Here is a 13,339-nt window from a genome sequence, read left to right on the forward strand (position 1 = left end):
TATAGAGGTTGCATTTTTTCGTTGTTTAATTTATTGGGTTGTCGTGTGTGTTACCCGAATGAAAGAAACTACTTAAATAAACAACTTTTTAAAGAAAAGAAAAAATAATCCAACCTCCTCTTCCTCATAAGACCAGCGTCCTCGCCCTTGCCTTTACTAGCTCGACACCAATCCGTTTCTCCATTTTCTCGAACCCCCCCACCGGCATCGCCTCCCTCCACTCCTTCCATTCGTCTGCTGTGCTCCTGCTCATCAGGCCACCAGTGGAAAGGATGATCGGTTTAAAGACCCCACCAGTGACTTTCGGAGCGTTCTTCGAGACGACCTGACCCACCTTGTCGAGCCAGTTCACGCACCGGTCCAAGCAGAAGCCGGCCAGTTTGCTGTTGGGGGTGCTGGGGGTGGCTGTGCTCCTCGCGTCTCGGTCCCCGAGGGAGTAAACCTTCAGGTCGTAGTCAGTGAAGGCCAGAGCGCTGGAACCTCTGACCCGAAGGTCGTTTCTCCTTTGTCCCGACAGCGTGTGGGGCTCAATCTCAACCGTGGCACCTTGGATTTGTTTGAGGTGTTGATAGATGACGCGGTTGATGGCATTGTGCCGGCGCTGGGTCCAGGGGTTGCGGGCGCGGCAAAGCTCGTCGTGGCCCAAAGGTGAGTCCGACCCACAGAAGCGACAGACAGGGATCGAGGAGCCGACCAGGGTGCGGTCATGGAGACCAGAGACAATCTCGACATTGGAAAGGCGCAGGGGTTGAAGGTAAGGGATAACTGATAACCAACTTCGGCCGAGTCTGGAGGCATTCTCGGTGAGTCGCTTGCGTTCAGTGTCGCCGAGATTATGTAGGATGGCTTCCTGTTGCGATTCCCAGAGTTCTGCGCATCGAGTTCGTTGGGGGATCGGAGTTGGAGGTTCCTCTGGCGAAGAAAGGAGACCTAGGTTATCGAGGAGAGTGTCGGAGGCCTCGGCTGCCGAGCGGTAAGCAAGGGGGGCTACATCTTTGAAGGAAAGTAGACCTAGTCCGCCCAGTCGCGCTGGTAGCCTCGTCAACGATCTCCCTAGAGCCTCCTCTTCCACTGTATCCTCTCGCTGCCTCATCCTCATCCTTTTCACCTCCTCCCATAGCATCGTGTCCAGCCTCTCCCATAGGTCTACAAGGTCGTCCGAGCGCAGGCTTCTCTGCAGGTGTCGTAGATTTTGCTGAATGCAGAAACGTAATAGAAGGAGCGCGTGTTGATGTGGAAGATCCTTGAGCTTGCATTCTCGAACCCCCCCACCGGCATCGCCTCCCTCCACTCCTTCCATTCGTCTGCTGTGCTCCTGCTCATTAGGCCACCAGTGGAAAGGATGATCGGTTTAAAGACCCCACCAGTGACTTTCGGAGCGTTCTTCGAGACGACCTGACCCACCTTGTCGAGCCAGTTCACGCACCGGTCCAAGCAGAATTCGGCCAGTTTGCTGTTGGGGGTGCTGGGGGTGGCTGTGCTCCTCGCGTCTCGGTCCCCGAGGGAGTAAACCTTCAGGTCGTAGTCAGTGAAGGCCAGAGCGCTGGAACCTCTGACCCGAAGGTCGTTTCTCCTTTGTCCCGACAGCGTGTGGGGCTCAATCTCAACCGTGGCACCTTGGATTTGTTTGAGGTGAAGGGGTTGGGAGGGTTGGAGGGATTTGTCGTTGGGAAAGAAAAAAAAGAGCTCAACCTTTTGGGTAGTAGCGGGGATGGCGGATTAGAGATTACAGATATCTATATACGGTTAGATGAGTCTTTCCCGAGAAATCTGTGCTTCAAATTTTAAAGCTTTCGGTATCCCTTTTCCATCGTCACTATACTTCATATATGTACGGTGATAGAAGCTTGCACGTATACACAAAGAAAAAAGGTTGTGAAAATCGTCAATTAAAGAATTAGGAAAATATTAGACAAGTCAAGTGTTCGTAGTTGGCTCTGAGAAAAGCGAAGAGGAGAAAAGATGCTAGAATAGTCCGTGAAGAATTAAACCTTTTTGACCACCCCGACTGGCTCAATGAGTCTACCCCCTATCACACCCTTTTGCCCTCCAAGAAAGATTCAAATAGACCCCAAAGCCATTGGCACCGTCCGAACCGGCCTTATCCTCGTAACGCAGCATCACTGTTGCCAACTTTTGCCAACCTTTCATCCGTCCAGACAAGGATTCCAGCTCCCTCGAATCACCACCATCACCATGAACTTTTTGCCTCTCGGCTTTCGGTCTTCTCCAGAAAAAATGAACGCCCTATGATCTTCTGAGGATACCCCAGGCGGAGATGATAGTGACGATAAACGTCGTGAGGACTAGGAGATGAGCCGGTTGGGAGAGTGTATATAATGCGTCGGAGCATGTGGAACATTGCCATCCATCTAGATCGGACCACCAGTTAGTTTGAACCGATCGACGCAAACACCAACTCACCAGCAATACTCGTATACCCCGCTGGCCTATACATCATAAAATTCGTCCCCGAATACGGAGTCAAATACCCGCCCTTTCGCGCCGCTCCAGGGCCCCTCTCGTCCCAGACGGAGAGCACATAGGTCGCTTCTGCAAACGGCACCTCTGTCGGGATTTGTTCCCACTCCCAAGGATTCCACACGACCTGGGTGGTGTTGCCGGGAAACACGTTGTATGGCGAGGTGGTTGGGCCGACAGGGTAAGTGTTACCATTAGCAGAGCAGGAGGCGACGACGGTTAGTGACGTGGGCGTAACGCTGTTCGAAAAAAGAAGACGTCAGCAGCTGGCGACATCGCAGGCAAAGTACTGTAATTGTAGAGATACGGCAGTAAACGCACTAGAGACTAGTCATGTTCCAGCCAAAGGTGATCCAGCTATCCTTTGCAATCTTGTAGTAACTCGCGCTGGCCGTGCTCGGTGGCTGGGTAACGGTGATGCCACCCGCGGCGGCCGTCCCGGGGATGCTGACGGTCGTGGAGGTGCGGCTGGCACTGCGTGAGGCCGACGGGTTGTTAGAGTTGGATGCCTGGCTGGAGCCGGCGGCCGCTGACTGGGTGGCGGTGGCGGAGGACATGGCGGCAGTGGCGACGGCGGGCGGGAACGAGGGCGTAGGTTGGAAGAGGGTCAGTATTAGCTTGGTGCGTTAACGGTGCTAAGAGAAAGAAAGGATGATTAAAAATGAAAATCCATCTGCCATGCTGACTGATCGATGTATCTGATCTGAAATTAACAACGCGTATTAGTCGCCAAGCGGCGGACGGTGAGGATCCGGCGGCACACAGAAGGGAAGGAAGAGGGTCCGTGCACAGCCCCTGCATCAAGAGGTCCCCATCTGTGTGTTCGTCTGCTTTTCCCTCCGTGCTAGCTACAAAGCCGTGCGCTGCCTTGCGGCGTGAAAACCTTTTGCACGGTACGCAATATTTTCAAGACTCGTGGAAAATGACGGTGAGCGGCACGGTGACGAGTATGGAGGAGTATGAAGGCTATGTGCGACAACAAACAAAGACAAAAAACGTCATGCCAGTACTCAAGGCCGGGTTTACAAAATTAGCCCGACGCGATCCCGAACTGTCGCCCCACCAGTGAGATTCCACATTTTAATAAAAGGTTTGGGCTCATTACGTATTTGGTCCCGTCCATTACCTTTAGAAGTAGTAAAGTTTCAACAAAGTTGAACAAAACGCGTTACAAAGGCTCGACTTTCGATCTCAAATGGGACCGCCCATCTTCCTTGCACAACACCCTTGGAGAGGCATGGGATGCATCCAGCAGATTCCGACACATACACACCAAAAGGCTCAGTTTGATCTCATGCGCTGCTAGCCTTTTGGAACAAACTTCCCGATGGAGCAAAGTTTGTATTTGATGCGCCCGAATGGCACTTGTGGTCTTGCACCTTGTAAGCATGCATCCACTACGGAGCCCGCAGTAGGAAAGGGCTCATAATATCATGTCCGGTTTCCCATTTCTCTTTAGAGTTAGACTTGACTACTTTGCTCTGCTTGGTCTTCTGGCCTCCTTCCGTCCGTTCGCTCTCGCCCTCCTCGGGACGCTCCTAGGTGAGCTCGAGTCCAAAGATCTACAAATTAAAGTTATAATCGGTTTTCTGCTGTTGTTCAATGGTACAGTGTAAGAGTCTTGCTGCTTCATCCCGAAGGCGTCTATAAACTTTAGGGACCTGTCAACGCCTTTTTTGGAGAGCCTGGATAGCTAAAAAAACTGATCTATTCCATAGTCGGCTATCCGTCAGAAACAAATCGTCCGCCCAACCTGTCAGATCATACTCTCTATCAGGCAGCAGCAGCATCTTTGATGCCAAACAAGATGTCGAGCAATAATGGATAGTCAAGAAGTGCCTGTATTGATTCCCAGGCACTGAGATAATGATGGTTCTTCTAACGACACTTGACTGTATGATGTTTTAACTGGGAAATCAAGAGAAAGTGGCAGCCAAACGTCTATTGTTTGATGGCTCACATTTCAAAGCAGATACTTGGGGACCACTTATATTCATACATCGTCGTATACATGCCAAGGATACCTTTTGCCCAACCCCTCCCTGTTATACGGCTGGTATGAAGTCAAAATCTGCCGACGATAAGTGTGTGAGGGTAGTTGGAGCTGCTGGTGTTGAGTGTCTGACCATGGCTGTACAGGGGCTTTGATATCATCGATACTGATCTGTTTCAGATGGGCATTGATGAAGAGTGGGCTGCCTGAAGTTCCTACTTGGGCCCAATGGCTTAGCACAGTAGATATCAATCTTCAATTATCTGAGAATCCATCTAACGACGTGATCAGGAAGTTTCACCCAATTCTTTGATCGGTATCGATCCCACCATCATTCCCTACTCCGAAGCACCCTCACTCCTCTCTTCCCTTCCCTCATGGAGATTTATGAACTCGTCGCTAAACCTGAACAAACGACGGTCGGAGCCACTTGTCAGCGCCAGTTGTAGCTTGATCCCAGTCGGTGTAGCTGTCCGAGATGGAGGACGAGCTGACCAATATAGGGTATTTGCTGAGTATTATAGCCACGAATAATGAATAGTACAGTATCAATCTTGTTCTCAAGCACACGGCGAGTACTAGAAGATGTTTGCTCGTAAATGGCCGTGAGTCGGATAATTAAAACCTTATAAAAATAACTCTATAAGGAAGGAAATAACCTGCTACCGGTATCTTGGATGGCCAACACGATACGCGTGAGATAAACAATGATGATGTCATCAGGTTGCTCCTTGCAGCTCCCGCGCCTACTCTGCCTCTTTTGGATCTAGTTAGGCGCGATGGATCCACTCCAGCTGTGTTGTTCCCCGAATACTAGCGTATTACCACCACCTTATTCCCACTCGTATCTCTCGGTCTGCAACGTCTCATCCTCATCTCCGTCTTCCTCACAATCCTCCACGGCTGCTCGGCGACCATGACAGCCCAATCCTTCGACAAGATCGTAAAGCTTGCGACAAAGCCGAAGAACGCCCCTCCTAAAGCAAAGTACATTGATTCACTCATCGCTGCTACCTATGCGGACGACAGCTCGATCAACGAGATTGCAATCGTACTCGCACAAAGGTTGAGAGATACCAACGGTGTGGTGAGCATTCAATGGTGCTCTAGAGCAAAGAGTCACCGAGTCCTGACGGCATACTAGGTCGTGTTCAAGGGCCTCCTTACGTTGCACCAGATGATACGCACTGGACAGACTGAAGCACTGCTCGATGTTCTCGCCAGAAACGATGTCTTGAGACTCCGGAATATCTATAGCCAGCGGTTCCAAGGTACGCTTTATCATCAGGTCTTCCCTATCGGGGCGATATTGCCAGATGCTGATTGATCTCACTACAGGATACGTCCCCCCTGCTAGCATGGGTGCTTATGCCGACTACCTCGACAACAGAATTAGGGTATATAGGGATTTAAAGCGAGACCTTATAAGAGTGCAGACAGAGTCTAACAGGAGGAGTGATGGGCTGGGTGCTGCTTGTAAGTCGATTTAGGTCGATCTGGATCTTGTCCATATGGAGGTAGCCGGGGCGTCAATTGTCATTTAGCTAACGGGCGTATTAGCAAAAGCAAGAAGATTAAGACATCTTCCTGTAGAGAAGGGTTTGCTGAGAGAAGTCAAGGTGGTGCAAAGGTTATTGGACAGTCTCATCAAGTGCAAGGTACGCTCCATGAATTGTAATGAGATTGGGCTGATGGAAATCCAGTTTTATGACGATGATTTGAGAGACGAAAACACAGTTTTGGCATTGAGACTTCTTGTAAAAGACTTGCTTGTCTTGTTCCAGGCCGGTAATGAAGGTGTCTGCAACATCCTAGGTGTGTTTTGTACTCACACGCACGTCCCTGGCTGACATACCGTTGCCCATCTAACAGAGCATTATTTCGAAATGTCCAAGGTCGACGCTACCGACTCGTTTGAAATCTATAAATCTTTCATCAAGCAAACCGAAAAAGTCGTTGACTACCTCTCCTTTGCCCGAAAACTTCACCATGTCTTAAATGTCCCTGTGCCGAATCTCAAGCATGCCCCAACAGGGCTCGTCAAGGCGTTGGAAGAGTACCTTAACGATCCCAACTTTGAGCAAAATAGAATGGATTACAAGAGGAGTCTGGGAGTCGTCGAGGGAGGTAGTAGGCGTCCGAGTGATACAGAGCCCACAAGGAAAGCTTCGCCCGATAAGAGCACATCGACATCGACCAAGGCTGCATCTCCTGCGCCGGAAGTTAAGCCTCAAGCTCCCGCGGGAGCTTCGAAAAAGATCCAAGATTTCTTCGAATCTATTCAAGCGGACCAGCAACCTACCATGTTTGGCGGTGCTCCTCAACAGTATGTTTCCGAGCCCGTGTAATCATTTTGATTTTAGACTAAGCATTATATATAGGATCAACTACGCTCAGATGACTGTCAACCAGCATCAGCAGTTCAATCCCTTCCGCCAATCTATGATGATGCCCCAGCAAACTGGATTCATGCAGCCTCAGATGACCGGCTTTTCTCATCCACAACAACAAGGTTTCCTCCAGCCTCAACAAACAGGTGCCATGGCGTTTGGAAGACAGTCCATGATGCCTATGTCTACAGGACAACCAGGTGCAGGAGGAGAATTTGGTTTCATTCAGCCACCCCATGCGCAAGCTCAACAGCCGCAAATGCAGATGCAGATGCAGCCTCAGCAAACTGGATTCCTACAGCCTCAGGCTACTGGATTTAACCCTTTCAGGCAGAGTATGATGCTTACTGGCAATGGTATGGGTGTGGGCGGTTTGAGCGGGCCCATGTCCCAACCTGCTTCTCCTTCGCCTTTTGCCCAACCATCTCATCAGACACAAGGACAAGGCCAAATTCAACGCCCAGGGTCGACGCCTGCATTCTCTACTCCTCCTTCCAACGGCACAGCTGCCGGTTCCAGCTCCGAGGCTAAACCTTTGACGGCCCAGACAACAGGCTCGAAGAACCCCTTCGCCCCTGCAGGCGGCGCTGTTCCTCCTGTACCTGCTCTTCGATCCCAGCATCAGCCGCCGCAGAAGAAGCCGACAATGAATGAGATGATGATGGGTCTTCATACCGGTAATAGTGACGGAGCATGGGGTCAGCCTCAAGCGCAGCAACAGCAGACGCAACCAGCGGATCAAGCGGGCCAGCAAGGGAGTGCTCAGGGTACAGGGATGTCGAGCATTGCGAGCGAGTTTGCATCAAACAAGAACCAGGCGAATGGTTCTGCCAATGCGAACACTGGCGGTGGTGGGACGGACTTCTTGTCTCAATTCGGATCTTTGTCTGTTAATCGTCCTGGTGCTTCCTCTCCATCTACACAAACAGCTTCCTCTTCGAACCCGCTGTCGTTCTTGTCTACAAACCCTACAGGTAGTACCAGCGCGACTTCAGGGCTCACTTCACAGACCACAGGCGCAAACACCAACAGCAGTGCGAATGGCTTCATTCAACCCCAACCTACCGGATATGGCGGCTCTAACATTAAGCCATTCAAACCTTCGAGCAGTTTTGGTAATCAGTTGATGGAGAACTTACCACCCCTACCTGAATCTGGTGCTGGATCAAACCCCGGTTCTGCTGTAGCCTCACCGAGCGGCGTCGGTGGAGTTGGAGCCGTTCAGCCGCAGAGTACAGGTTTCCCCGGCTTGGGATCCTTGTCATTCCAAAACACTGGTAACCCTGCGGGATCTTCAGCGGGAACTGGCAGCGGTCTGATGCCCCAAATGACAGGAGCTCCCAACCCGTTTAGGCAATCTACCATGCTTGGAGGATCGTCATCTAATGCTGGAAGGTTGAACCCGCAGATGACAGGGATGGGCGCCTTTAGCGGGTTATCGGCGTTTGGTGGACAAAACCATGGACAGGGACAAGGAATATTTGGACAACAGCAGCAGCAACAGCAGCAGCCGTTCCAACAGCAAGCCCAGCAGGGATCGTTGATCTGATCTGATGTGATGTCTGGATAACTGGCGAAAGCGTCAGACGTCAATGAGAATGGTGTGGGAGGGAGACGTTTGTAAAAGCTTGGTCTCTTCAAAAGTGTTGAAATATGATACATAGCATTGAGCGGTTTTTGTTTTGTAAGGGATCTTTTTTCTATATACCCCCAATTTTACCCCTTAGTATTTCGTCGTCCGCGATACATCAGATCTACTGTACGCCATACGATTCTCGGTAATAGGTTCATAGGGACTCGATTTCAAAGGCTTTCCAGTTCTAATTTGATTAGAATATGATATGATATGTGACATGGTCTTCTCTTCATTCATTGGCACGGTAAAAGAAGAAGAAGACGGATGATATGCATGTTTCTGTTGAAAGAAAAAGTCTACTTTGTCGTGTTTACAGCTACATGACGCGCATTCTCTAATTCCTTTGCTCCTCATATCAAAGTACATACTATTCCAAACCATGAGAGACAAAAAGACATAAATGGGGTCTCTACAAGATGCTTTACTGCTCCTTGGTCTTCTCCTTTGTCGCTAACGCCTCTTTCTGCTTCACGTTCACTCTCCCCTTAAGGTCCTCCTCACCTTTCCCATCCTCACCATCAACCTTGTAAATAATACCATTATCCACCGCATTCTCTCTCCTTGCCTTATTCTCATCCACCACCTCTTCTTCTTCTCCGTCGTCACCTAAACTGTGAGAAAATGGTCGTCCTTTCCCTTCGCATGAACCCGAGCCTGAGGCTGGAGGCGTTGGAGTTCGTGTTGTTGTGATAGGATTGAAGGGAGATGGGGAAAAGGTCGGAATGAAAAGGTTGATCAAGCCGGAAGACAAGAGACCGAGCACTATCAGTAGAAAAATAGATGAATCAGCTAAATATCTGAGAATGGGAGAAGATGATGAGCAGGACGTACAAAGCCCTGCAAGCTTTTCGGGAGGGTTATGGAAGTACACAGCCGTCATGAGTACCATCCACATCCAGATACCTACCAGCCCCGTCGCCGCAAGAGCGATCAACCCATGAACCTTGCTCTTCCACCCTCTAGCCCTTCCATAGCGCAACCCAGCCGTTTTACCACCGGCCCAAGCTCGCCAAGTAGGAGCGAGCTCGCGGCCAAGAACCATGATACATAGCGTCAAGAGGAAAGAGTGACCAGAAATGTCGAACCCTTTATGCCACCTCGGGCGCGGAAGGGGAGCGAGACTTTCATGCGAAGCGGTAGGTCCGCCTCCTGGTGGGATGGCAGTTCCCTTGCCGCCGCCAGGGAGGAGAGCGAATAGTTCAGGCAAAGCGTCAGGTGTGAGAGGAACGCCGGTGCAAAATTTGTAAGGGAGGGCAATGTAGATTTTTTCCTGGCCTGATGATCCTTGAGGTCCAGCAGTGAATAGTTTACCAAAAGTGTGCCGAGCAAGGATAGGTGAGATAGAGGGCGGTAAAGGAAGAGCACAGTTCCCACCCGTAAGGGCAATGATTCGATCTCCAAGGCCTGCACCAAAGAACCACCTTGTGAATACAGCCCAGCATGCGGTAGCTGCTATCCAGACCAATAACCTTCTGATTCGTCCATCGTTGGGAGGAGTGGAAAAGCTAAACATCCTGGAACGGTTTCGAGGAGAAGTGACAAGGTGTAAGAGGTAAATGGCAGATGTCCAAGCCCAAGCTCGTTTGACAAATATGACGTTCAGAATGTTGGATTTACGAGCAAAGTAGGCGACGCGCTCGGGGATGTGGTTATGATGTATTTCAGAAGTGTTGAGTGATGTAGAGAGGACAAGAGAGTACATGATTCCGCATCTGCCACGATCATCTGTTGTTTTAGCTTGTATTCAATCGAAAGTTACATGGAGCAGCTCACAACATCAATGAACTGACCACGCCTGCTAGTGTTAGTTGATGGGCATCGAGTACATTCTCGAAGAATGTTCTAGGAGATATAGAAGCGGATTGAAGGGTCGATGTGTGGCTCATCCGACGAGCAGCGGCCGATTTGGGAGTAAATGTCGCGAGGTCGATGTGGGAGGCTGTGGAGGGGTTGCGGGAGTGCGACGAGGTACGAGGCGATCGGGCTGCCATCTTAGGCAGGATAAGATTATGAAGATGTTGCGGAATGAAAAAGTAAAGTGAATTGAAAAGTGGATATATGTATATATATGTTTATTCGAATACTGCGAAATGAAATGCGATGGAGATAGCTTCACTTTCAGGCACCATCTCCCTCTCACTGACGTTTATAACGTCGACGCGCTTTTTACAGTATCCGCAGCATCCATTTGGTCTGCTTTTTGCATTGCGTCCCTAAATACTCATCTTTGAGTCCATGTACGAACAAAGGCTTTTATTTGATGCATTGCTCTCTTTCTTACCGGATCATTAATGATGATCAGAGGAGACTGCATCTCAACTTAAATATGCACTCAGATGAATTATTACAGTCATGTTTCTAAAATTCCATGATGCGCATGAATAACTCGTCATTCTCGTCTTCTGAATCCTACAATAGAAATGGCGAAATCAGTCACCAAAATTATGATTGCCTAGCAGCTTGAGGAATAATAAGATAACTCACATCGAAGGCTATAATTCTCTCCGCATCAATGATGATCGTATGTACCCCATCATCCAACAGTTCCAGCTCTGCCACCGTGCAAGGCAACTCCGCTCCCGTCTTCACACCCTTAACCAACGTCGAGTGTCTATATTCTTGATGCGATGGTACATCAGCTTCCTCCGTGATCACCTCAAACGCATTTTGACCGTCTTTCAATTCAGGGTCGAACTGGGCTTGACGGACCCGCATAGGGTCAAAGTCGTACAGCTGGATGCAAGGTTCGCTTTCGACATCGCTTCTGGTAACATATCGGTCTTGGTAGACGTAGCATACCCACGCTAAAAATGCGGAAATGAGGATCAGAATAGGTCGGCGTCATTGAAGTAGGGGATTAAACTTACATGGGACATACTGGTGAGGACCGAGCATCCTTACTTTGGGTGCGATATTTGCAAATGGCACGACTGGCGCGGGCCTGGGGAATGCACTGAACAACAAGGGACTAGTGGGTGCAGGAAGATAGCCCAATAATGTTTTCTTCCTCACAAACATTACATAATGCGTGGTCTGGAGATGTCCCTCTTCATCTTCAGTGGGTTGACAGTAAAATTCGAGGACGACAATACCGCTTTCAGGATCGGGGATAAACGGCTGAGGGGACCCGATAGGGTGGGTAGGGAGATTGTACCTGGGTGCAGGATCGGCACGAATCGTCATTCGTGGTGGAGGAAGATCGTTTTCGAAATCAATGACAAATTCGGGTAGGTCAATGGTCGTGACGTGCGTGGCTGTGTGCGGAGGAGGGACAGGTTCGTGTTCGTTCACCGTAGTGCTGGAAAGAGGAGGAAAGGCATAGATGTTGAGATGATGGGAAAATATGAGGTCGCCCGGGTCGGTAAGGTCCCCAAGGATCTCAGAATCGGGGTTCAAAGTCGTCGATACGCTGGGAATGGCGAAAGATGAAGGTGTAAGACAAATGAAAGACTCGAACGTGGATGTATGAGGAGCAATAAGTGTGACCGCCAATCGACCAGTCGTCCATTGCCATCCACAGAGCATATCTTTACTTCCGCGATGATGATTCTTGAGCACGAACAGCCCGTCATCACATATCTGGAAGCCTAGTGAAGGGGCTCTCCCATAGAGTGTTCCTGAGGGCCAAGTGAGGATATGCTCTTTGGCTCGTGGATGGGGCTGGAAAGTAGAGAGTGTAAAGAGGTGAAGGTTGATAGTAGGATCTTGAGGATGAGGCCTGAGAGCTCGGTCAGCCGATGAATTCAAAGGAATTAAGATTACAAACACACTTGTATTCGGCTACGACGAAAAGATCCTGTCCCGGATCAAAAGCGAAATCCAACATTTGAAAGCCAAATTTGTGCGTTCGCCTGATATTACCAAACTCTTCATCTTCCTCGATATCAATAATCTCATCCATCGCATCATCCTCATCTCGGTTTTTTCCACCACCATCTCTGCCATCACCAGGTCTATTCTTCACATCCTCCCATTCTCCCATCTTCCCAAACTCGTACACTCCAATCTCATTCCCAATCTGTCTCGAATAAGGGATAGGTACACTCCGCACCAATACACCTTCTAAAAACTCATATAACCTCCCCTCATATTCCTGAAATTTAACAGTCTCCTCCGACTTGGGTGAAAAACTACGGAAACGTGTGAGGCGTTCTCGGAGGGTGTCCAAAAGCTGAGCCTTAGAGGGCGGCACGAGGTGTGGATTGACTGCATCAGGAAGGAGAGCATTGGGATTGAGAATGAGGGAAGATGTTTGTAGGAGATTTCGAAGCTTCATAGAAGTATTCCCGCTCAGAAAATTGTTGATCTGAGAACAAACCTATAGACATACATCAAGTGATTAACGGTGGAGTGTGGGTGCGATAAGACAAAAAAGTAAGGCTTACTCGATGGCACCGCACAAATGTCACGCGATCTACATTAGAAAAAATTCGCTCGAGAACTTCGTCTGGGACTTTGAGAAGCCATGGAGTGCCCTTGGGGTCCGGGATCTCGTATGGAAGAGGTTCTCGGCGAGGGCGATAGGGCGTAGAATCGGGCTGCTCATCGGCTGGAGGGGTTTGCTTTTGAAAAGTCTTTGCCATAAGGCGCTCCAACATGGATGCCATCCCACAGATAATTGATTTCCGAATTGGAAGGAAGATGAAGTGAAGTGAAGATTGAAGATAGTACTGACAATAAATGCTTGACGAAGTGACGAACAAGAAGCGGCCAAAGTGGTAAGATCACGTGATGACAGAAGTGATGACGTTGAGGTTTTAACTCTGGGAATGCGCCGGAGCAACTGAACGCCATTATAATTAAAGAACATCTGAAGTCAATCTTTTATTCTGCATACAT

General features: G+C 49.5%; 5 protein-coding genes across 5 annotated transcripts; 1 reads left to right on the forward strand and 4 right to left on the reverse strand.

Moving 5' to 3' along the window:
• Positions 1 to 124: 124 nt before the first annotated feature.
• On the reverse strand, positions 125 to 1,300 carry CNBG0580 (hypothetical protein; the record flags this gene model as incomplete). Its single annotated transcript, XM_769319.1, has 1 exon — positions 125 to 1,300. One exon carries the CDS (start codon positions 1,298 to 1,300, stop codon positions 125 to 127), a length of 1,176 nt encoding a protein of 391 aa, XP_774412.1.
• Positions 1,301 to 2,247: 947 nt separating this feature from the next.
• On the reverse strand, positions 2,248 to 3,038 carry CNBG0590 (hypothetical protein; the record flags this gene model as incomplete). Its single annotated transcript, XM_769320.1, has 3 exons — positions 2,248 to 2,372; positions 2,425 to 2,720; positions 2,803 to 3,038. 3 exons carry the CDS (start codon positions 3,036 to 3,038, stop codon positions 2,248 to 2,250), a joined length of 657 nt encoding a protein of 218 aa, XP_774413.1.
• A 2,352-nt stretch (positions 3,039 to 5,390) lies between these two features.
• Positions 5,391 to 8,413, forward strand: CNBG0600 (hypothetical protein; the record flags this gene model as incomplete). Its single annotated transcript, XM_769321.1, has 7 exons — positions 5,391 to 5,561; positions 5,619 to 5,745; positions 5,813 to 5,950; positions 6,035 to 6,132; positions 6,178 to 6,289; positions 6,347 to 6,800; positions 6,856 to 8,413. 7 exons carry the CDS (start codon positions 5,391 to 5,393, stop codon positions 8,411 to 8,413), a joined length of 2,658 nt encoding a protein of 885 aa, XP_774414.1.
• A 508-nt stretch (positions 8,414 to 8,921) lies between these two features.
• CNBG0610 (hypothetical protein) lies at positions 8,922 to 10,202 on the reverse strand (the record flags this gene model as incomplete). The annotated part of the gene is made up of 2 exons (XM_769322.1): positions 8,922 to 9,262; positions 9,332 to 10,202. The coding sequence occupies 2 exons, from the start codon at positions 10,200 to 10,202 to the stop codon at positions 8,922 to 8,924; spliced, it is 1,212 nt and encodes a 403-aa protein (XP_774415.1).
• A 656-nt stretch (positions 10,203 to 10,858) lies between these two features.
• CNBG0620 (hypothetical protein) lies at positions 10,859 to 13,098 on the reverse strand (the record flags this gene model as incomplete). Its single annotated transcript, XM_769323.1, has 5 exons — positions 10,859 to 10,909; positions 10,985 to 11,304; positions 11,368 to 12,218; positions 12,271 to 12,818; positions 12,886 to 13,098. 5 exons carry the CDS (start codon positions 13,096 to 13,098, stop codon positions 10,859 to 10,861), a joined length of 1,983 nt encoding a protein of 660 aa, XP_774416.1.
• Positions 13,099 to 13,339: the final 241 nt, after the last annotated feature.

Source organism: Cryptococcus neoformans, chromosome 7 (assembly GCF_000149385.1).
Source record: "Cryptococcus neoformans var. neoformans B-3501A chromosome 7, whole genome shotgun sequence".
NCBI classification, from domain to species: domain Eukaryota; kingdom Fungi; phylum Basidiomycota; class Tremellomycetes; order Tremellales; family Cryptococcaceae; genus Cryptococcus; species Cryptococcus deneoformans.